At 32.1% G+C, this 25,299-nt stretch overlaps 2 protein-coding genes across 2 annotated transcripts in view; one reads left to right on the forward strand and one right to left on the reverse strand.

Annotated features, from left to right (window-relative positions):
- LOC114335212 (RING finger protein 44) overlaps positions 1 to 8,957 on the reverse strand; it is a 76,219-nt gene extending 67,262 nt beyond the window's left edge. Inside the window, exons 1-3 of the mRNA XM_028285411.2 lie at positions 8,639 to 8,957; positions 8,395 to 8,578; positions 8,209 to 8,333 (exon numbers count right to left, since the gene is read on the reverse strand). Coding sequence (XP_028141212.1) covers positions 8,209 to 8,333; positions 8,395 to 8,570 — 301 coding nt within the window. The 5' untranslated portion in view covers positions 8,571 to 8,578; positions 8,639 to 8,957. The remainder of the gene's footprint in view (positions 1 to 8,208; positions 8,334 to 8,394; positions 8,579 to 8,638) is intronic.
- A 418-nt stretch (positions 8,958 to 9,375) lies between these two features.
- LOC114335226 (aurora kinase B) lies at positions 9,376 to 25,127 on the forward strand. Its single transcript, XM_028285428.1, has 6 exons — positions 9,376 to 9,627; positions 12,200 to 12,391; positions 13,059 to 13,193; positions 14,700 to 14,950; positions 16,252 to 16,391; positions 24,921 to 25,127. The coding sequence occupies exons 1-6, from the start codon at positions 9,488 to 9,490 to the stop codon at positions 25,014 to 25,016; spliced, it is 954 nt and encodes a 317-aa protein (XP_028141229.1). The 5' UTR covers positions 9,376 to 9,487; the 3' UTR covers positions 25,017 to 25,127.
- Positions 25,128 to 25,299: the final 172 nt, after the last annotated feature.

Raw genomic sequence — 25,299 nt, forward strand, 5'->3', positions numbered from 1 at the left:
AGTTACACTTATATCTTGTGGTTGCTTAAAAAATAAAAAGATTTAAAAAAAATTAACGAATTGTCAAAAAAAAATTATACAAAAAAATGGTGCGTTTTTGCACCTTTGGCGCTAAATGGGTTAATCACTTATTTTGATGATGGTTGAGCTGTTTTTCGATTCAGAAGAGTGCACGCTAGCGCTGTTGATAAAGCCTGAAATGGTGGAAACAGCTGTCCAGCGATTGTGCATCCCTCTGAATCAAAAACAAGCAAAACCATCTTTTACTTTTCTATCTTTACTCAGATTTGAGTACTAGGAAGTTACTCTTCTGTCCTTTTCCTAGACGAATGAAAACGGAATGTGATTGCAAGGAATCCCTTTTGTTTTCTATATTCGTCGTCTGCGGTCTTATAAATTGTAAAAGTCGCAGATTTAGGATGTACCTGAAAGAACTTTCAACACGAAAAGTCTCAGATTTAAATAACTATTTACCATTTTAATTTTATTATAATGGTGAATTCTGCATCTGAGACTCTTCAATTTGCACTTATTTTGTATTTGCTGTTTCTATAAATAACAAACATTTGTTATTTATAGAAAAAGACAGCAAATACAAAATAAGTGATTAATGTGATCGTTCATGGGCATTCTTTCATTTTTCCGACTGTAATAAGTTATTGTGAGCAATTCTCAGCTGAACTTACAACTAAGAATTAAGTTCCTAAAATGTTATGTGTATCCTTTACTACTATATGGGTGTGAAACCTGGATCATGAAGGTTAACATGATAAACAAATTAGAAGCCTTCAAGATGTGGTCATATCGTACAATGCTCAGAATATCATGGGTTCAACATATTTCAAATAGAGTGGTCTTAAACAAAGGCGAAGATGACTTAAAGATGATAAAAAAGAGAAAACTTGAATATCTGGGACATATAATGAGAGGTAGCAGATACAGGATACTGCCATTAATACTCAACGGAAAAAGAGGAATTGGTAGGAAGAAATATTCATGGCTCCGAAACCTTTGTCAGGACTGGCTATCAGAAGATGAATTATTATGTCGAGCAAAATTGAGAACGATATCAGCAAATTGGAATGGAAGCTACCCATGCCTAAAATTTGGGCACAGTACTTAAAGAAGAAGCTAAAAATAAACTGCAGGCTCAAATTACACACAACTAGAAAAATATAGCAGACAAAACAGCCAAGGGTAAATAATGTGGAAGAATTCTAGATGAAACCAATACACAAGGAAAACCCACAAATATTAGAAGACTTGTATATCAGGGGAAACCTTAAAATTAGTAAAAAAAGAGATATTCATACAACAAAAACAAGAAGAAACACTCAAGAAATAGCGAAACTAAGCAGGAAAATACAATGTATGTGTATCAGAGATAAAAACAGCACACAGAAGATATTTCACACCACAGTGTGGAAAAGTCTATTATACCAAAGATTAAATCTATGAATCATAGAATTATCCTCCTGTATAAGAATGTAGTAGTGTCATGTAATTTGTTTGACTATTTCTGTCCAATTATCTTGTATTTTGTTATCAGTGTAATTAAAAAATCAATACAAAACCTAGATATGTGCTGCTCAAATTCTTGTTTAAATTGTTAAGAGATGACATCATAAGAATCAGATTGCCACAAAATATTAGTCACAGGGGCAATAATAACAATAAGTATTTTTAATATAAATATTGATTATTACAGTTACTGCCTGAGAAAACCTGAGTTCAACAGTATTAAAAGAAGGTCTTTGATATAACATAGACATAGAAAATTATCAACATTCTTGATTTGTAGAGTTCTACCTCAGTAAATCAGAATAGGAGTTGGGCAGGGATGTATTATGTCTCCATTATTATTTATTTAATGTCTATAGAGAATTAATTTTTGAAGAAGCATTACTATCTGAACAACAACTAACTATTAACAACATAAGATAACATGCAGTTAACGGTTGCGCCACAGTGATTATGGAAGCCTCTGCCGAATAACTCCAACTACAACTAGACAATCAGTTTCTGTGAAAAATAAGGACTAAAAATGAATATAAAAAAGACAATATATGATAACTGAAAAAACTAATACACAAAGAACAGATATTTGGGAAATGTATCAATAGAAAGGCTTGATAAATACCTTGGAACCTAAATTTCAGAAAATAATGATCAAGCAACAGAAATAAGAGCCAAGATAGAAATAGCAAGAAATGCATTTGTAAAATGAATACAATTATCTGCAATAAAATCCTTAGATTAGAACTGAGAGTAAAAGCTCTGAGATGTTACATCTTCAAAACTACTAATATGTACCTACTTAAAAGCTGGGCACTGAAACAAGCACACATAAATAAGCTAAGTCATTTAGAATGCAGTTCAATAGAACTCTTTAGAGCAGCGTTTCCCAAACTTATTTCTCCGTGGCCCGGTTATTTTTGTGCCTATCTTTCATGGCCCACTGTTTTTTGCATACCCTAGTGCGTTTGTACAAAAAAAACCTATTTAAATATTTATTATACATAGTTTTATATATTTTAATAAACAATCATTAGTTGAAACAAAAATGTAATAAAACAAAATAAAAATCAAATACTTTATTAATGAAAAGTATGCAGTTGTTTCTGGTTAACTAAAAACTTTAAACCCTGGTCTACCAACAAAAATTATTATTAACCTGATCAAACTGTTTTATGATGGGTATAAAGCTAGACTAGAACACGAGGGAGCGATTACAGAAGAAATGCTATTGAAAATGGTGTTAAACAAGGTTGTATCTTATCTCCTACTTTGTTCCTTATCTTGGTAGCCTGGATTATGAGGAAAGTAAGGAATGATTAGATGGAACCTCTTTAATCAGCTTGAAGATCTTGAATTTGCTGACGACGTCTGCCTGTTAACAGAACACAGAACTCACATGCAAACAAAAGTCGATAAGCTAACACAGTACTCTGACATGATTGGTCTCCGGATAAATACAGAGAAGACAAAAATCTTAAAAAATGATAACCTGCAAATTAATAAAATAAAAATAAAATACAAAGAAATTGAAAAAGTAAATAAAGTCACTTATTTGGGATCAATCGTGGAAAGAAAAGGAGGATGCATGAAAGACATACAAGCAAGAATAACGAAGGCACAATTCGCCTTCAATGCGTTAAAAAAAATCTGGCAAACAAGTGAAATAACAGAGTCAACAAAAATCAACCTATTCAATACTTGTGTAAAAAGCATATTACTCTACGGAGCAGAAACTTGGAAGCACGACGAAAGCACAACAAAGAGACTACGGACTTTTGTAAATAGGTCCTTAAGAAAGATCCTAAAAATTTACTGGCCTAATAAAATAACGAATGAAGAATTATGGAAACGAACGAAACAAACCATTATAATAACAACAATCAGACAGAAGAAATGGAAATGGATCTGCCATACGTTAAGAAAAGATCCTAGTAACATCACAAGACAAGCACTCGAATATCAACCTGAGGGGACAAGGAAGAGGGGACGACCAGATAATACTTGGAAGAAAACAGTAACCAGAGAGCACAACAGAATCGGCTTAAGTTGGGCAAACAAAGCAAGAAACAGAGGAGAATGGAAGGAACTGGTACGCAGATTAACCAGAGAATAAACACAAGAAGACATGCTGCCGTCTTACACTATCAGCCAAGAAACGCAGATGCGCCCAATACTCCACTAGGAGTGATGGTCCAAGAGAGAGAGAGAGAGAGAGAGAGAGAGAGAGAGAGAGAGAGAGAGAGAGAGAGAGAGAGAGAGAGAGAGAGAGAGAGAGAGAGAACTAAAAACTTTACGTTTGGAGGAAATGTTAATTTTATCCTCAGGTACGGTTGGACTTCCAAATGGTTCTTCCTATATTTATTTTTGAGGAAAATTAGTGTTGAAAACCCTGCCTCACACTTATAGGTCGTAACAAAAGGAATTAGAAACTTTATCGCTTTTTCTGCTAAAACTGGGTACTCCTGGCGGCAAGACAGCCAAAAATATATCGATTGTGTTTTGTCAAATATGTCTTTGAGTGCCCTATCACATGATAGTTCAATTACTGACTCAATATCTAAATCCCGAAGTCCTATCCATTCTAAATGAATTCCTTATCAATGATTGGTTGCTGTGGATGGAGTAAAAACATTCCTTCAGATTTACCTCCAGTCCTAGCAGGTGTTCCTTGAAAGCCGCTGAAATCTCATTCGACAATGAATTCACGTTACACACTTTTTGTAGTTCTGTCAGCTTTGTAATTTCCTGCTTCTGCACGACATGTCCACAAATATAAGTTTTTTTGTTGCAGCTTCCACCTTCTCTTGTACATACAGTTAATTGCTATCTTGTAATATTATATTTAAATTGTTCAAGAAGTCAAAAATATCACAAAGATAGGCTACCTTGATTAACAAATTGATGTCAGGAAAACTGTCTTTAAATTGAAACATTGCATCCATAGCCGTTGGTGGATGTTGTTCAAGAATATTGAAATTTCTTCCTTTAATTCAATAAGTCTTTTTAAAACATTCTCTTCTGATAGCCAACGCACTTCGCAGTGTAAAATATGATCATGTTCACTTGAAGATCTGAAACAGCAAGGGGAGGCGACCTGGTGTTTTGCTTGTGGGAAACACTGCTTTAGAGCAATGATAGATAGAGTACAGATACTACGGATAGTGATGATAATATCCAACCTCTGATTAAGAGACAGCACTTGGAGAAGGATCCTCAGTAAATACCGAGAGTAATAATCATTCAAAATTAAGAAATTGCTCAAAAATGTCATTAAGTAATTGTAAATGAATGTTGGTATTATTGAAAAAAATTGTTATTACATTTGGTCCAACTAATTGCCATAACATATTTGCATTGAATGAACTTTTTTTAAGAAGTAACAAGTCGTATGATAATTACACTAGTCAACAAATAAATAAAAAAAATTTGCGACAGATGTTAAATTGGCTGTACCGTAGAGTTTAAAGCGCCCTGAATGCGAATTCAAACACTAAAATTTTCCACCACGTATAGATTTTGAGTTATATTCTTCTTAAGGTGCCGTGCATTTCTGCGCAGGGGTCCACGCGTACATTGTCTTGTCAGGTGAAATGTTAGATTCTGAGTTATAGAATGCATCAAATATTGCTGTTTATTATAAAAATTCTTTTATACTATATACACATAAGTTCAGAACTAGAAACAAAAAATATAGTAAGTCTTTTGTACACAATTTTGTGCATATCCCATAACACTATGTGGATTAACACGAACACACATTTTATCCTGCATAGTAAAAAACTAAGATAGCTCCTGGTTACGGTTCCTAAATATTATAAGTTTTACTGGCTAGTAAATTCCATTTAAACAAAAATTAATTATTGTAATCTAGAACCTAGAGTTAAGCATGCCTTTGGACAAGTGAAGGTCTCGAACTAAATCATGTAATTCGGCTTCTTGGATGCAATAAGGTGCTTTTCGTCGCTTTCGTGAAAATAAGAATCATTCTTTTCTGATACATCATCGGGTTTACTTTTATCGCCATACATTTCCAAATCTTCCTCCCAATTTGCCGTGGGTCCTGGAACTGGTAAATCTTCTCCATGGAAAACCGGCTTTATTGCTGAGATTATATCGGTATAATCAATTTTATGCTTGCTTTTTCTTGAAAACACAGACATTTTGTCATGCAGAAGTAACAGTCGTTAAAACGGTTTAGAACTATATAAGTTTAAATAGATAGGTTTACTGATTAAGGATTACCTTTGGTTTATTCTTTATTTAAATGTTAATGTGTTATTCGTAGACATTCAATTTCCCAGTGTTGTCAAATTATGCACAATTTTTAGCAAAAATGTTAATTTGATAACATCACTCCGCGATATATTACAAATGACTGTTTAAAAATAAAATTAGTAAAATATTCATAACTCAAAAATCGTAATTCTTTTTTTTTTTTGAAAAAATCATAACTCAAACATCTTACGTGTTAGGAACTTTTTATCATCATAATCATATTCAGAGAGCAAAAATTAACAAAAAACAGCATATTGCATTCCAGTCGCAAATTGGTTGTAAACTAGTGTTATTTTCCATTACTTGCGTTATTTAATTGGAATTAAGCGATTCCATAAACATTGATACTAAATTAATTACAGGAAGAAATTATTTCCACTTCTACAACTTAATCAATAATAAATCATGATGAGGGCACCAAACCCTAACAAAGATGATTTTTTATTCCTAAAGTACTATAGGTTCCAAGGTACTTGCAACGAATATAGAGGTTATAGAAGAATTCTGTCCTGTAACAAAGATGATTTTTTATTCTTAAAGTACTAGGTTCCAAGGTACTTGGTTGAAATCCATCCAGCTGAAGATTGTAGAGTTGAATCACATTTTCAAGGTCACTACATTGTTTTCAAAACAAACAAAAATTACAAATTACAAAAAACCTAAGACTGACACACATAATTATTATCGTGAGTGTGAAATCAAATAAGAAAGAACTGGCATTATCCATGACAATGAGTGTTGATGACAATCTCCATAAAAAGAGACTCGAGGTATATTGTATATTCCTTCATAGAATCTCAATGTAAAAAGGGAGCAAATAGTGTTGTTTCAGCAAATAGTGACTGTATTCACAATAAAATAACCTAATACCAAACATATTGTTCTTCTATGAGATGCAGCTGGGGGGAAAAACAAAAATCGGACCTTGTTATGGTTTTGTTCAAAGAAGAAAAGATATTAAACATAAAAATAGAAGAAGTAAATATAGAAAAAGCATGAATTTTTCAATACTTAGGAGTAGAATTAGAAGACAACAGAAGACAGAAAACAGAAATTAATAATAAAACCCAAAAAATAATGCACCTATACTATGCAATGAACAATAAATTCATAAATAAAAATGAAATCCAAGAAAAACAAAAATTATTATGTTTAACACCTTCAGCGCCAAGCAAGTTCACAAAATTTTCATTCTGGGCCAAAACGTTTTTTTGGATGAATAGAGTTTTTTATGTATGCTATTTTAGGGTGACTGAAGCAATTTTTTTATTTATTTACAGGCCAAACTAACTTATACCAGGAAAACTGCTCAGACCATAACATGATTCTCTACATATAAAAACTTAAGAAAGTGTCCTTTTAGGAGACACAACAGATCGAACACAACGAGCCATGTGTATCTTTTTCGGTACACAGAGTTGAGGACAGTGTGTATCTAAAATGATACACTGGCGCTAAGGGTGTTAAGTCAATATATACCTAGGCCTGTATTAACCATTGGTTGCGAGTCGTGGGTTCTAACAATGACAAAATGGTAAAATACAGGTAGTAGAACTGAAATATCTGAGACAAGTTCAAGGAGTTACCAAAAGGGATGGACTACGAAACACTCAAATACAAATAAGAGAAAACTTGGAAATAGAGTCAACTTTAATAGAAAGAAGGCAACTCACTTGGTGGGATCATCTTCAGAGAATGGAAAATACAAAACCCGTGAAAGAAATTTGGCAGGCAAAAACACAAAGAAGGAAGGTAGACCAAGAAAATCATGGGATAGAACCCTTGGAAACCTATTCGAAAAAAGGGGAACACCATGGACAGAAGCAGGGACGGTGGCAAGAAATAAAAAGATATAGGTTAAACTTGTACATAGTGTATTGCAGAATGTCAGTTAAGTTTAAGATTAAGTTTGATTTTAATATTGAGTTGTTTTTGTATAGTTATTCAACATATTTGATATTCATATTTGTATTGTATTATAATGTATTGAGGCCATGTATCAGGATTTTTGAAAATATATATTTGTTTTAATTGTCAAATTGGGTATTATTTTTTGTTTATATCTACTTGTATGAGCTCTTTTAATTCGTTTAATATACTGTTTCGCCTCAAATAAATAAATACAAGAATTAATTGCAGCAAGAAATTACTTCCCCTTCTACAACTTAACAAGTAATTGTAAGTCATGATGATGGCACCAAACCCTAACAAAGATGATTTTTTATTGTTAAAGTACTAGGTTCCAAGGTACTTGGTTGAAATCCATCCAGCTGAAGGTTGTAGAGTTGAATCACATTTTCAAGGTCACTACATTGTTTTCAAAACAAAGAATTACAAAAATTAAAATTAATTGTTTAGTATTTAACAAAATTGTTGTAAAGATACTTTTGGTGACCTCCAGCCAATGTCACTTACCTGAGGCTTCATTGTTGTAATGTGGAAGGTTGTTCCTGGCCCCTGGACTCAGCTGGGGGTTCTTTGGGTAACTATGCAAGTGATTTGGCTCTTTAGGACTGCCGTTAGGAGCAACAAGACATTCACTAAAATAGATATTTCGAGGAAATTAGATTTTAAAAAGCAGTTGAGACTTCAAGGACTTACCGTCTATTAAAATTGGTTTCATACTCTCTATTATATTCCTTGGGATATCTGCCTGGCCATTTCTGGTGGTTATGAGGATGGTTGATTGGATGGTTAGAGCGATTTGGATGATTGTTGTTGTGTCTGTTGAAATTAGAAGAGTTTCTGCGATGTGGGTTGTGGTTATTGGAATTCATTATCCTACCTAAAAAGCAAACATAGTCTAATAATAACTACAAGCCACTACCCAAATATTTGTACTCACGCTATTTCCACGATAATACTCCTTATAATAATGACGAATAATAAAAGTATTCGACGAACTCTATCACCATTCAAACAATCACTAATTATTGAGCAAGAGGGGAAACAGTCATTTCACTATTGTATATCATGCTATTGATCCAAAGGCATTTCACAATTTCTACAAGAAAAAACGCACAATTCTTATTTCTATTATTGCTATAACTATTTAGGATGAGATAAACACTTAAATAAATGTTAATTTTTAACTATATTATCCAAAAATTAGAGACGTAGAGAACCACTATTTTTTCCTTTTATTTATCTTGTGCTTATCTCAGCAGTGTTGCCAAACTAACTGTTGTCTTTTGTCGATTTTTACTGGTGACGCCAGGCCCGCCAATTTTAAAACTCGGGACTCACCCAAAATAACTTTTAACTTTTTATTTTCGGTTTATCTCATCGGCTTTAGAATTTTGGATTCTGAAAATTCTTATTTATATGTAATATTAGAACAGATGTATATCTAATACATAATGCAGTGAGAATATAATATTATTTATACAAATATGACGTCATTGATTTATTGTAGCCATTTGTATAAAATGTAAATTAGAAAGTTTTGTATCTTCTAATAAAATCTTTTCTGTTCAATTATGTCTATATAGTAAACCGGCTAATATGTACAAACGTTATTAAATCGTAATTAAATTTATTTGAAAACTTTTTTTTCTGAGTTGGAAAATAAATTTCTCCCCACCCTAGAAGTGTCAACGTCAAGTGTCACAGTGTCAGATTTTAAATTTGAAGGTTCTAACGGAAACAGATTTTTCTGCACAAGTAAAAGATAAAAAGCTTTTTAACTTTAAAAATGTCTTCTAATAAAGAAAATAGAATTAACAAGCAAGTAGAACAATATGTATCAAAATTAAAAATACCCAAGCAAATAGATCAAGATATGCGAAACTTAGTTAAGTCGATGATATCCCATGATGCTTTTGGAAATACAAAGTAAGTTATAATTATTATTAAAGTGAAAGAATGGGAAGAGAAAAGTATTTTTGAAGTGTATAAAGTTTTTTAATTCCCTAGCTGAGCATTTTCGGCTTAGGAAGCCATCATCAGAGTTTAAAGTACCACTAAAAAGAGAGAGGATTCCATTTTTTAACTACCAAATAAACCTGTTTTTTTACAACAAAAAACTTTGGTCGTTAGTTGAAGACTTTAATTTAATTTTATTCTGCCTTCACTTCTTAAAATTAAATTAAAATCGTCAACCAAGGCCAAGTTTTTTATCATAAAAACAAGGATTTTTTGACAGTTCAAAAATGGAATCCTCCTCTTTTTTTTATTACATATTTTAATTTACAATCTGCTTCATCGAAGCTATAAGCAAATAGTTTGAATGTTAAATACATGAGGGAGAAGCTGCCCTGTGGCAACCCTCCTATTATAATTTTTACATTTGATCACAATATGTATATTTAATTTATTAAATCTGTTGGCTATAGTTTCTTCAGTCGTCTTGTGAATTCGGGAGGAGTGTCTCTCTTTTTAGTGGTACATAAACCTTTGACCATAGCTCTTATCATAGGCGTAACCAGGGGGTGGTTTGGGGGTTATAACCCCCCTCCTTTTTGGATGTACTTTGAGCTCTATACACATGACACTATTATTATTCCATATCCCCCAGAGACCTTCAAGTAGTAAATGTAACCCCCCCCCCCTTAGATCATCCTGGTTATATCTCTGGCTCTGATGATGGCTTTCTATGTCGAAGGCGCTCTCATTTGTGAAAAAAAATTACTCACTTCAAAAATACTTTTCTTTTCCCATTCTTTCAGTGTCTTAAGGGGTTGCATAGGTCTTGCAGATAAAAAAACTTACTTTAAAATAATTATATCTCGAAAACTAAAAATTTTTTTTTATAATTGGAACATGTAAACAGTAAAAGTATGGTACTTAAGGTACTCTCAAAAAGATTTCCAGCCAAAAATATTCATTTTTGTAGAGTTGACTGCAATTTTTCGACAACAGCACTTTTTTACTGTGGGCAGCATAACTAAGTTCAGTCTCATCTGAAATCAAAAAATCAAAAAGTTTCTTGTAATTTATACCTCTAGCTAGTGAATGAACGAAGGAATTTGTATTAGGTGAAGTTGTTTTTTTTTTATAAAAAAAAACTACTTTAAAAATAGTCATTTTTGAAAAATGAGAAAAATTGGGGTCGATGACACTGCAGTGATATCATATGGAAAAAATTTAATAAAGACAATGGACTTATTGCAGAGGCAGGTGGATGACACAATATCTTGGATGAATAAATGGAGATTAACAATAAATCCTTCTAAAACAAAAGTAATAATATTTAACCATAGAATCCAAGATCACTCACCAACTATAAACATATGCGACAATATTATTAAACCCTCCCAAACTGTTAAGTATTTGGGAATAGAAATAGATAACAAATTGACGTTCAACCACCACACAGCAGTTATAAAAAGGAAAATTATAACTAGAGCAAAACACTTCAGAAGTTTAACATATAAGAATGAGGGAATTACGATTGAAACAGCAGCCAATATTTATAAAATGATTTGCAGGCCCATGCTGGAGTATGGTTCTGCAATTTTCTATAATTCTAAAGGCCCTGCCAAAAATAATATAAAAGTGGCTGAAACAACTAGCCTTCGACAAATTACTAGAATGCGTCATCCTGATAATCCACTTCACAATCCATCCAACAGAATGCTGTACGAGGAAACTGGAATTGAACCTATTAATGAGAGACTCAATAAGCTGTTTAAATATCTCTTTATTAATGACAGTAACAAAAATTTGATTGAGCCCCACATTGTGAAGATACCAGAGGACAGTGCCCGTAGATATCCAGGAAGAACTCTTTTTGAAGAAATCTGCTACACATCAAGACAATAAACAACTCTATTCAAATCATCATCTGTATTGTAACTAATTGTCAGTGATATTGTGATTACCGCCACATACAAATATTTTTTTTTTAATTATTGTATTGTATTAATATTAACAAAAAACAAATATTGTAATAATGTATATTAATTGTGTAAATTGGCTGAAAGACTACGGTCGATAGCCTTTTGGTACATTGTATCAATAAAGTATGTCTCTCTCTCTCTTGGGGTCGAAAATGTGTCTAAACTTATGTAAAATCTTCAAATTTCATTTTTTTTATTCCTTCGTTCATTCACTATCCAGAGGTATAAACTACAAGAAACTTTTTGATTTCAGATGATACTGGACTTAGTTATGCTGCCCACCGCAAAAAAAGGAAAGTTGTCGAAAAATTGCAGTCAACTCTACAAAAATGAATATTTTTGGCTGAAAATTTTTTTGAGAATACCTTAAGTATTAGGTATACTTTTACATGTTCCAATTATAAATAAGAATAATTTTTAGTTTTTGAGATATATTTTTTTTAAAGTCACTTTTTTGACCCACAAGACCTATATAACCTTTTAAGTGTACAAAACACATCAGTCTTTTCAATTATAGTTAAAGTAGGTACTTGAAACAAATGTTCAATATATTTAAACATTTACAGTTACAAATGGTCAATAAATGATTTCGAACTTGGAGGAAGACTCGGTAGAGGAAAGTTTGGTAGAGTGTATATTGCCCGTGAGAAAAAAACTGGATTCGTTGTGGCCTTAAAAACGCTGTTCAAAAAAGAAATTGTTAAAGGACGAGTTGAGCGACAAACATTAAGAGAAATTGAGATACAGAGTCATCTTAAGTAAGTTTTGTAGTGTCATTTGATTATTGAATCGGTTGAGAGAAACTGGATATGTCCAAAGAAATTTATTTTTGTTTTTTTTTGCATATTTACTAACTTAAGATATAGAGTCACATGAAGAGTACAGGTAAAAAACAAGGAATGTTACATTTTATGCATATTGAGATAAACACCAATAAAGGTTTAATTCTTATGATATCTAAAAGCTACTTATGAGATTCTTAGCAGAATTCTAGCAATTCTTATTCTATAATCTTAATACAATACGAATCTGTATTAACTTATTAATTCTTAACTGACTTATTAATTCTAGTAATTAACTTATTAACATTTCTTATTTTTGTTCAGTGGGGTGCGGACAATCCTGGTCTTTCGCCTGGATACAAATTCTTAGAAAATTTATATAGACTGATTTTTATATTTATTATCCCGAATTGATAGCCTAGTCGATAGTACTCAGTTTTTGCTACAACATTCCTTGTTTTTCCCCTGTACTCTTCACATGAGACTTGAGGAATTTTTTTGAATCAAGAGAAACTAGATAAGTCCATGATGTTTTTTCTATTTTTCCACAACTTTGCTTCTGTGGACATATTGGGTTTCTCAAATGACCGATTCAATTACTGCACTGTACAATTACTGTATTTTAAAACAAAAATATTTTCAGGCACCCAAATATTCTACAAATGCTGGCATGGTTCCATGATTCTCATAGAATATATCTCGTATTAGAGTATGCTGGTAAAGGAGAACTCTACAAACATTTAAAAGCTAGTGAAGGAGGCAGATTTAATGAATATTTGTAAGTGAGATAATTCAATTATAATGTGGTAAATGTTATGACTGAGTGATAATCTAAATCATTATATTTATATGGTTTATATCAAACTATTATGGCGTAGTGTAAATATATATCAATACCTCAGTTCCATAGGAAAAAAAACTCGAAAATTTCGCATTTGGAGTTAATTTGCAATATTAAGGATACCTGGGGTCAATAATAATGTTTAATATCACAATGGTATGGTAAAGAAAGAACGTTTCGATCATTTAAATCTGATTTTAAACACATTTATGAAATCTTCGATGCCATGATTTTCTCAAAATTCTAAATTTTGACTTATTTTGTATGGAACGGAGGTGTTGACATGTTGAAGACAACATGGCGGCCGACGATGATTGTGTGTCGGAAGACGGTGATAAAAATAATAATAATAGTGGCAATATGAAATGTTGTAATACAAAAAAGTGCTCAGTATGTGTGTGTATAAATTGTTTATCGATTTATCACCAAAGTTGCGCAAAAAGGTGTCCAGAAATCAAGTTTTTGGATGAAACTAAAATAACATGTTGTCAAGTGGTGAAAAAACAGCAGTTGATGAAGTAAAGGATAAAAACTGGTCGATGAAGTAAAGGATAAAAATAAAATTTTAGCCCTAAATAACGAATTATTGTTAGATAGGATTAGGAGTTTGGAACATGAAAATGCTAATCTCAAATGTAAACAAACTTTCGCGGAAGTGGCTACTACACCTATCAGCAGTGTACCAACTTTTATCAGACAAGTGCCTCCAAGAAGTGTACAATCAAATATAAGAAAACCAAACGTTTTACCAATGGAACATGAACAAGGTAAGAAGGAACCTCAAAAAAAGGTAAATAGCGAACAAAAAGAAAATGAAGACACTAGAGAAGAATTTCAAAAAGTGGTTAGAAGAAAACGACAAAGAAAAAACAAAGGTACGGGGAATAGTTTCAATGATAAAGAATTGGAGTTCTCAGGAGGGGAGCGTAAAGTATGGCTCTACATAAATAGAGTAAAAAGGGCCGCCACTGAAGAGGTGGTTAAAAAGTATATTAAAAATAACGTGGAGTTTGAAAACGAAATAGTACAAGTGAAGGAATTACCATCGGATGAAAATCGATTAAAAGCGTTTGTCGTAACAGCATCTCTCAAGAAAAAAGATATTTTATATGATCCATCTTTTTGGCCTAGTGGTGTAGGAATAAGTCGTTTTGATTTTAACCGTCACAAGAATTTTCTAAGTGGGGGGAATTTTGCAGTACTGTAAAAAATAATCACCCAAAAGTGACACAAAAAAAAATCAAAACATAGAGTAAAACAGGATTTCTGTAATTGTAATTTAGTTTTTTTATGTTGACGAATATTTCGCTCTGCGTATATGTATGTGTCTATGTATATATGTATGTACAATTTTCGAAATAAATATTATTATTATTATATTAAAGTTGTGCACAGATGTACTACAATATAAAACGTCAGTGATAATTATTATGATTTTTTCAGTTCTGCCAAGTATATATATCAAGTAGCAGATGCCATTCACTACTGTCACCAAAATAACGTCATTCACAGAGATATCAAACCAGAGAATCTCTTATTAACAATTACGGGAGATGTTAAGCTAGCTGATTTTGGATGGTCTGTTCACGCACCTTCTTTAAACAGGGACACAATGTGTGGTACTTTGGACTACCTGCCGCCAGAGATGGTTGGGGGACAATCATACAAACATTATGTAGACCACTGGTGTTTAGGTAAGTTTTTGTCTTATTTTCTTAATTTTTCTAAAATGGCAGATGAAATGAAGAATGAATGAAGAGTGCAGATGTGTGACAATGGTATTTGAAGAAGGCGATATACCTTCAAACTATACAAGAAGTATAACGAAATAGAAAATGGAAGATGTATAATGTCTTTCATAAAAATAGGTAAGCTTAGATGGAATGCGTATCAAGAGAAAATGAAAATTACCTGTCCAGACGAAAATTATTAGTGCTACCAGTAGGAAATAGAAGTAGAGGTATACTTGAGGAGGGATGGTGTAGACGAGGACATGAGTATCAGCGCAGCAAATTGGCAATAGTTGCTGTTAGACAGAAACGACTGACGAAATAGACTAGGGAAGATCAAGCCTTAACTATGGCTGTAGCACCACTGATGATGAAAATGATGGAAGTTGGATACATGGAGAAGCCAGTAGGTATATTAGTACCTGTTTCCAGAGGGCCAGATTGAAGAAGAATGTCATGGCTTAGAAACCCGAGAGAATGGATTGTTGACCTGGAGCCAACGCTCGATAATTGAGCACAGTACATGCAGAAGAAGAACAAACCAAATTACAAGGCCATAAAACTACTTAGTACCACAATGGAAAGATGGGAGAAGATAACTGATAGACGGATATGTGAAGCAACCGAAATATCTAACAAGGCAGTTGATGGACAAATACAGGAATAAAGAAACCAACAATAATATTATAAGTATTCATGGATCTTTAGAAAACATATGATAGAGTTCCTCGAGAGATTCTATTGTGGACATTCAATAAGAAATGTTTCCCTGTGAATTTGTAAAGATTGTGAGAGACTGGGTGTGGAAGTGACTGCTAAATTCCATATGACATATGACCGGGAATTCTAATTCTCGATTGCACCAAGGTTCAGTGCTTAGTCCTTATCTACTCTCATTAGTTTTGGATCAGATAACAGGGAAGCCACAGGGTAACAGTCCTTTGTACTTAATGTATGCTGATGATGCATGTACAGTCGAACACCCTTATTAGAATACCAGTTATATGAATATTGCGGTTTAAGGAATAGAAATCTGAAGTTTCGAAAACTTTTCACTAACCACCAATAATCGGTTATTATAATATCCCAATTATAGGAATATTTTTGCTTGACATGAAAGCTATTCCAATAAGTGGGTTCGACTGTAGTAGAATTAGGATTGAACGGATGAAGTGGAAGGAGGTGAGTAGTGTATTGTGTGACGAAAGTGTTTTTCCAAGTACATACATATAATAAAAAATTATAGAGTAAGTATCATTTTTTAGGTATTCTGTGTTACGAATTTTTGGTTGGAAATCCGCCTTTTGAAAGTAAGGAACAAGAAGAAACGTATAAAAAAATTAAAAAGGGTTATGTGCACTACCCAGAATATATGTCTGTAGGAGCCAAAGATCTGATATCAAAGGTATTTATATTTTCTACTTATTCCTCTTTAACCCTTAACTGGAACGATCACATTTCTGAACATGAATGGAAATGTTTAGTCTCACAGATGATTGTATTGAATCCCTATCTATTTTTGTTATTTAACCCATTCAGTGCTCATGTCACCTTTGCGTGTGTCACTCATAGGTGGCATAGGTATGTTCATACTAATTTAACCAGATTTTTGTTAGCGCTGGTAGGAAGTAGTTGTGATTCGTGTATATTTTACTTGTGATGGAATAAAATAAGGCGGTTCCGTTAAAACCAAAAAGATCTAAAATTTCATTCAGAGATCTGATAGTCTTTTTATGTACATATTGTTGTGATCTTGATTATTGATATGAGATAATATTTTCATATGTCATTTAATTTAATCAATGCATTAATAATAATCTAATTAATTTACCAGATCACATATCAATATGTTTTCAATCTCAGGGCTTTTTATAAAATTAATTACTTACATACGTGGCTTCTAAGTATTTCTTAATGGTTCCTAATCGGGATAGGAAAGAAAAAAGTAAAATAATAACACATATGGGTTACAATTGTAATCAAAATATTGTTTATTTTATTTAAATGGCAATCACTGCTTAATATTTGCTATATCTTATTATTCTTAAACATAACATTTACAACATGGGAATCTTATTTCCTTTTGATTTCCAATTGAAAGTTTTTATTAACATTTAACTATTATGATTTATTAGCAACAATTCTATTTAAGTTTGATGAAGCTTTTCTGATATTATTGATTATGTTTCTTCAATTTTAAATGTGGTATTTACTACGAAAAACCCATACATTCATGTCCAAACAAATGAGACTGACCTTTTTCTGGTGCACTGAGAATGTCTTCACACAAGACCCGTTTCCTGCTATCCTTGGCTGCAATCAAAACCTCGTCCTGGCTTCCAGTAATGTTCTCCTCTGAAACTAGCTCGTATAGCTCTCGTTTCCTGCTTCTGTCGTGATGCTGTGTTCTACCTTTTTCGAAACTGCAATCAGCTACCGGGAACTCTTGGCTCAAAGAGGTTCTTTTACTCTCAACCTGGCCTACCTCTCGTTCCACGATAGATACTCCACACTCACGGAACTACACCGGCTTTCTCACTCTCCGTACACTACCGTCTACTACTCGACTTCACTTCTCGACAGCTCAAAACATTCTGCTCTCTATTTGTCATTCATTCCCCTACTTTCTAAATATCCCTTCCAGATTCACAAATCAAAATTCCACCACCAACTCTCATTCGCAGTATTCCTCAAAACCAATTTTTAAACTTTCTAAATATGCTTAATGGATTTCAAAGAAAATAGTTAATTCCCATTCTAAAATTACTTTCTACTATATACAAATTTTAATGACCTATTCTCTATTTCCACTTAGTCTTATTTAGCATCGGCTAATGATCGATCCTTCCGCGAACAAACGATAATGACCTATTAACGATTTCACTTGAGTCTTATTTAATCACTTCTTAAAATTAAATATAACAATTTGTTGTATACAGGTTGTTCTAAATTTATATGCCCGTGGTTGAGAAAATTGAAAATATTTTATATTAAATTGAATTTTGTCTATAATTATCAAATTTTAATTTTCATATCAAATAGAAATATAACAATATATATTCCTTTCATATTTTATTGTATAAAAAAAATATATTTTACAATACATGTAAACTTTATCTAATAAAAAGATCAGGTTACAGCCATCACATATGAGTAACAGTGTGCACTGAATAATATATTTTTGGCTGGATGCTCATAGCACTCATGTGAAATATGAAAAAAAAAAGATTAAAAACACATTTTATTGCCACAAAATTGCCTTATAGACCAGTAAGGATCTGTGAAAAAACGTCTATTTTTGGATGTGAAAGGTGGCATTCGGATTTTTGCAGATAAAGTTAGGTGACACCTTCAGTAATAATAATTGACTTATGCTCCTTCTCAAATATGCCCGGAACATTAATAAAAAAATTAAAATATTTAAAAATTTCGAAAAACGTCGATTTTTTTCTGCTTTCTTTGCTTATAACTTTAAAACGATTCGTTTTGGAACAAAGTCGTACCTTCTCTTCAATATAGCAATAAATACAAAATAAGGGGGCAAAATATGCCTGTTGTTATTCAATGTTTTTAACCACTTTGGTGGCACTTATAACCTTAGTAATTCGCTAAGGAAAATCGACCTAATAGATTTTGCATAATAAATTTGTAATCTAAATTTTTTTAAAAAAGTTCAAATTTTTTAAAATATTTCTGAACAAAAAGTAGACCATTTTGAAGTTTTTTAATTTTTTTACATATAAAGAGGTGCTCTACATATCTAATACACTTTACAGAATTAAAATCGGATTATTTAAGGGGCCTCAGCAATGTTTTAAACTTATAAACAATTTTTTGGCTTATAAACAAATAGCTTTGTTTAATAATAAAAAAAATTATTTTTAGCAATGCAAATAATTAAAACCGGTATAATTTGACTTAAACTTTCAAATGCTGTCAGCAGAATGGCTATTTTATTTTTTAATCAAAAGTTAATCGCGTTCAAAAATTGCAATTTTTCGAATTTTTGAAAGTTCCACTGCGTTTATCTCGAAAACTATGCATCCTACGAAACAACTTGTAAGAACATTTTTTGCTTAGAATTGCCCAAAAAATACAAAAAAATGTTTTATTTTGCGAAAAATCGATGTTATGTAATTCCTCAAGTTCTTTGTTTATAACAATCTTATTGACATCCGGATCAACTGTTACCCCAAAAAAATCGTGTTCTGCGGGTCAAAAAATACATAAAAATCTTGGGTAAGTCCATCTAAATAAAGGAGCCCCGTAGCACCCCCTCCTGGCCACAGGACTAATTTGTTTATAAGCCAAAAAATTGTTTATAACTTTAAAACATTGCTGAGGCTGCTTAAACAATCCAATTTCAATTCTGTAAAGTGCATTAGATAGGTGGAGTGCTTCTTTATATGTAAAAAAATTGACAAATCTTTGTATTTCTAGTTTTTGTTGTGCAAGATTTTAAAAAATTTTAATTTTTTAAAAAATGTTTAGATTGCAAAATTTTTATTCAAAATCTAGTAAGTCAATTTTAATAAAATTTGGTGTACGGTTTTAGCACATTACAAAAATTTTCTAAGCGAATTAGGAAGGTTCCAAGTGTAACCTAAGTGATGGAAAATCATTGAATAAGGACAGGCTTGTTTTGCCCCCTTATTTTATATTTATTGCTATTTTGCAGCAAGGGTGATAAATTAAAACATTTTTAACTAATCGCATCTGATAGAAAATTTAATTATCCTTGTTTTATTCTTATACGATTTTGTTCCAAAATGAATCGTTTTAAAGTTATAAGCAAAAAAAGTAGAAAAAAAAACGAAATTTTTTGAAATTTTTTAATGTTATTTTTTTTTATTAATGTTCCGGGCATATTTGAGAAGGAGCATAAATCAATTATTATTAACGAAGTTATCACCTAACTTTATCCGCAAAAATCTGAATGCCACCTCTCACACCCACCTAAAAACAGATCCTTACTGGTCTATTATTTTGCACACTATAATAGATAGAGACAGGGAGACCACATACTATAGCAGCACAAAAAATTACCTTATTCAACATTCTAAACGTGGTAAAAAACATAATATTTATTGTTAAAAAGTTTTTAGTTTATCAAAAAACACAGTAAATTGCAAGTAACTATAATAGATAAAAAAAATTTGAAAATCTTGTCAAAAATTGTATAAAAAAAACTGTTAAATAAACTATGTTTAAAAAAAATATTGAAAAAAAAATAAAGATTATGGTCTGCAGCAATCACTGACTTTCCTCATGTTCATGTTTCCTCGTTTAGTACAAACATTTTCGTTATTGTTGTATTTTCTTGTACAAGACGAAGGTTGGCCCTCACTTTGACATCATCTAAGTTTATTTTTACCCTATACATCTTTTTTTATCTTCTGAATATTCTTGGTCAACATTTGAACTATCTTCATTGTCATAACCGCCATTCTTCTCTGTTTAACCATCAGTGGCGGCTCGTACCACTTTAAGAAGGTAGTGCCACAACTCGGGCAGTCGCCAAAATTTTTAGTGACGGATTCACGATATTGCCAAAAAAAGGTATACTGACAACAAAAACTAAAAAAAATATGCGCGGATACTTTTATCTTATGTACATATCTTAAGTTTATTGATCTGAGGTGCCAAGCAATTGTCCAACATTGATCAAAACAGTTCCGTAAATTAATTAATAATAAAAACCTCTTAACCTACCACCAGCATTTACTGCTGATAGTGCTTGAAAATTGTTATTACGATTTAGTCTCTATTTACCAATTTATAAAAATAATACTATTTCATTATTCACACACATGCACAAATTTTTGTAATGTCACTTTTAAAGTTTACGATATATGAAGTTCATTCTTCTATTTTTTGGTTGCAAAGTTTTCAATGACTTTATAATTAAAATTATCAATACAATTTACAAAATGCTTTTCTGCAGATAGCATACCTAAAGCACTAGGTTTCGATGTAAACATCGAAAAACAGCGTTCTGCTTCAGATGTTGATATAGGAATGGTAACTAAAATACTTAAAAGTTTAATAGTTTCTTCAAATGTGCTTTTTGAACCTTCCCTCTACAATAAAACCGATAGCGAAACAGCCCCAGAGGTAGTACTTAATTCGTCTCGCTAATACAGTACCTACTTCTAATTCAGTTTTAAACCGAGTTTTGCTTAAAAATTAAAATTGTCTCCATGGTTCATTAAGAAATGATTCGGAGAACTGATGCTTATAAGCAGAAAACTTCTCCGACATAAATAAATTAGAAGCAACTAAATGTCCGGAGAAGGTAGACCTTTGAAAGATCTGGTACTTTGAATAATATGAACCTTTAAGTCGTTGTCTAATTCGGCGCTAAAATTGACCAGCTCCTTAAATATGCCTCTATTTTCTGAATTTTCTTTTTCGTCGTGACCTCTTAAAGCTAACTCGAAAGCTCCACAACACCTTATAACATTTGTAGTTTTTTTTCTAGCGAAAAACCACCAAAAAAAATTTTAAAATACTAATCTTTATTGTCAATTAATAAATTAAACTTAAGAACTAATCAAAATATTATCAAAATACCCACGATCATGATGCACCAAAAGTTTAATTATAAATACAAAAACTTTTTAACAGAAAATATACATAATAAAAGCGACAAACCAGCACGTAAAGAAACTCAAAATAAATAGACCTGGCTTCATACCCTCGTGCCTGGCACAGAGATTCAAATGTTAAGGTATACTAATAGTCCAATATAGCTCTTTCTCTGTCACTTACATATAATGCTCGTAAAATCTTTCTCTCTTTACTCGTGCCAGTACTGACTTCGGCGCGAAGGAGATTCTCGTGTCGAATACTCTCCGCTGTCGGCAGGGATTGTATTGCGCCCATAGTTGCCATATTTTATATAATTTATGAAGATCAAAAGAAATACACACAAAAAAATTAATAGGAATTAAAAAGTTTTGAAGATAAAAAATATGTTTATGGATAGTTAGCAAGGTAGTGCCATGGCTCTATGGCACTACCTCACGGGCCGCTACTGTTAACCATAGACCTGGAGGGATTTCTCTTTCCTTTAGTTTTTTTTTTTCAATTCCCTCCCTCCAAGCCTCCAGCTACTTCTCGGCCTTCTTCTTTTCCTTCTTCCTTGTGATATGGATGGTGTAAGCTTATGGATATGGCTTTTCTTCCCTATATGTTTCTGTTTTTTAAAGCAGCATCGAGTATTCCATCTTGAGTTATAGTGGAGTCACTTAAGGTAGATATGAGCTATTATCTCCGATTTCGTTGAACTTCCATCGATTTGCATGAAAATTGGTGAGTGGTTAGAGGGTATGGTGCCAACTTGCGCTTTTACCCTGGGGGTGGATGCCACCCCTTCTCGGGGGTGAAAATTATTTTATTAAAAATAACCCCATTATTCGATAGAGGGACAAATTTCAAGCAAAATTTGTTATCTAAGGTTACTAAAATAAATCAAAACTTTTTTGAGTTAATAAAGATCAAAGATTTTAATTTCTCTTGAGAAAAATGCATGTTTTTAACCAATTTTTCATCAATAACTCAAAAAGTGTAAGTTTTTACAAAAAAGTTATTACTATCAAAATTGAAGCTAATAAAAAACAAAATAAACCCCTTAAGTAGGTATTCAAGCTGAAATAACGGGAAACTGATGCATTTTATAACATAAACTTATTAAACATTGGTCAAAGTACTTAAAAAATATCTATTAAATGAGTCCCCGAACATGTTGATATCGTTAAAATTTATGCTTTTTTTCAAAATTTATCTTTTAAAAATTTTTCTAAAAAATGTTATTGTTTTTTTTAATAACTCCGTTCGTGTTTACGATATCAGGTTCATCTAAAAACTGTTTGAAAGTTAACTCCAAGTGTTATTTAAGCACGTTGAACCTAATCTTTTAAACCCTTTACTTTTTTAAAAATAAAAGGTTAAATGATCCCGGTTGCATGGTTCCCACAGCAAAATTTAAGATTTAAACGTTTCTATCTCGGTTATTTTTTACCCTATAGAAATAGTAAAACAGGTAGAATATTTGGCACAGAAAATACTAAAATTGGGTTATATATAATTTTTTACGTATATTGAGTATTTTTGGAGTTAGTATCAAAAGAATATTAGAATTACAATAATTTAAAAAATTATGATTGTTTTAAATTATATCTTTTTTTCAAAAATATGCATTCAAAACCAGTCAAAATGATCGAAAACATTACTTATGCTACTATAAAGAAGTTTTTGTAAGGATTACTATAAATTTTCATTTTTGTGGAAATGGCGTATGTTTTATTTTTCACTTTTTCCTAAAAAATTCGAAACGGTTCTTTTATTTTTATTATAACTTGCTTAATTTTGACGCTATTACCTTGTTCTGAAGCTCATTTGATAGGTATTCCGGAGTATTTTGGCAAATGTTTAGCAGGAATATTTTATACATTGCATCGTTTTCCCGTTATTTAAGCTTGGATACTTAGATTTGAGTACTCGTCGAAAAAAAAATACACATTCAATTGCCAATAACTCACTTTGAACTAACATTAGTTTAGTTCTTTATGTGAGGAATGTATTCAATTTTTTATTATCTTCAATTTCAGTAATAATAACTTTTTTGTAAAAACTTATAGTTTTTGATTTATACGTGAAAAACCGATTTAAAACATGCATTTTTTTACGAAAAAATAAAATCTTTGGTCTTTAATAACTCAAAAAGTGTCGATTTATTTTAATAACTTTATATAACAAATTTTGCTTATAATTTGTCCCTCTATCGACTTATGGTAATATTTTTAATAAAATAATTTTCACCCCCGAGAAGGGGTGGCGTCCACCTCCAGGGTAAAAGCGTAAGTTGGCATCATGTCACCTTTGTTCCTTGAGGTATCCTCTAATTACTCACCAATTTTCATGAAAATCGATGGAGGTTCAACGAAATCGGAGGTGAAAACCTTCAGTGACTGCACTATTATCTTAATGCTCAGGTACTTGTATTGTATTAATCACAGTGAATTTCTACCCCATCGTCTAATGTAATGGACTGCTTTGTCCCTTCAAGTGGTGTGGCTTCAGTTTTCTTAATGTTGACTTTAAGACCCCATTTGTTATATTCTTCTATTAGCTTTCGCATCATGTAATTCAAGTCGTCATGATCCTCAGCAATCAATAATTTGGTCATCAGCGAAACATAACGTGTATAGTTTTGTCTCGTCATTGAGAGGGATTCTCATCCCATTACATTTTCTTTTCTCCACAGCTTGAGTGCTTGTTCCAGATATATTTTGAAAAGGGTAGTCGAAATACAGCAACCCTGCTTCAATCCTTTCGTGACCTTAAATCCCTCAGACATCCTTGATCCAGTTTTAATTGTCGTTCCATTATGCAGACTTTGGATTGCTTTGATAAAACCATGTTTAATGTTGGTTTGCTGTAGGATTGACCATAGTTTGCTGAGGAGCACACTGCCATATGCTTTTTGTAAGTCTATGTACCTACACCAGGTGAACTTCTTTATTGCCAGCTGTTTTCTTGTCAATAACTTGCGTAATAGAGTACAAGTGGTCTACTGTGGACCGTCCAGCTATAGAACCAGCCTGCTCCTCTACTTCTTAATCTCTATAGTCATTTTCTATTTTGTTCTTAATAAGTTTTCCATACATACTACTTATTGTGCTCTTTACCGCAATTCCTCTGTAATTTTCACACTGATCCCTGTCCTTTTGCTGCCCTTTTTGTGGATTGTTGACATGATAGATAACTTCCATTCTTTTGGTAATTCGGCACTACTCCAATAGAAGATTTTAGAAGATCCTACGGGTGACTACTAAAATCATTTAGCTATAGTCGAATAAGAGGAGATAAACTGTTAATATATCCCTATACTGGGTTGGTCTTATGGCATTGACGAAGTTTTCTTTTTTAGCTTTTGGTACACAGAAGTGAACATCGTCTTTCTCTTCCAGATGTCATGGGACATCCGTGGATTTTAGAACAAAAAGAAAAGAATTCTTCAACATAAGTTTGTAATAATATTGGTTTTAGTTTTTAGTTTACGTATTTTATTACTGATTAGTTTTTAATAAGTTGTACTACATATATTTATGCTACCAATTATACAAATAATTTTTTATTCGTTTTTTAATATCCCCTACAAAACGAACGTAGAGGAGACCGGGGCAGAAAGGGATACTTAAGAAAGAAAAAATCATTGAAAGAAAACTAAACTATATATTCAAAAATAACAAAGTCAGACAGGTTCACTTGCTATTAAAATTCATATAACTTACGTTATTTATAATTAA

This window comes from Diabrotica virgifera, chromosome 1, assembly GCF_917563875.1.
Source record: "Diabrotica virgifera virgifera chromosome 1, PGI_DIABVI_V3a".
Classification (NCBI taxonomy): Eukaryota; Metazoa; Arthropoda; class Insecta; order Coleoptera; family Chrysomelidae; genus Diabrotica; species Diabrotica virgifera.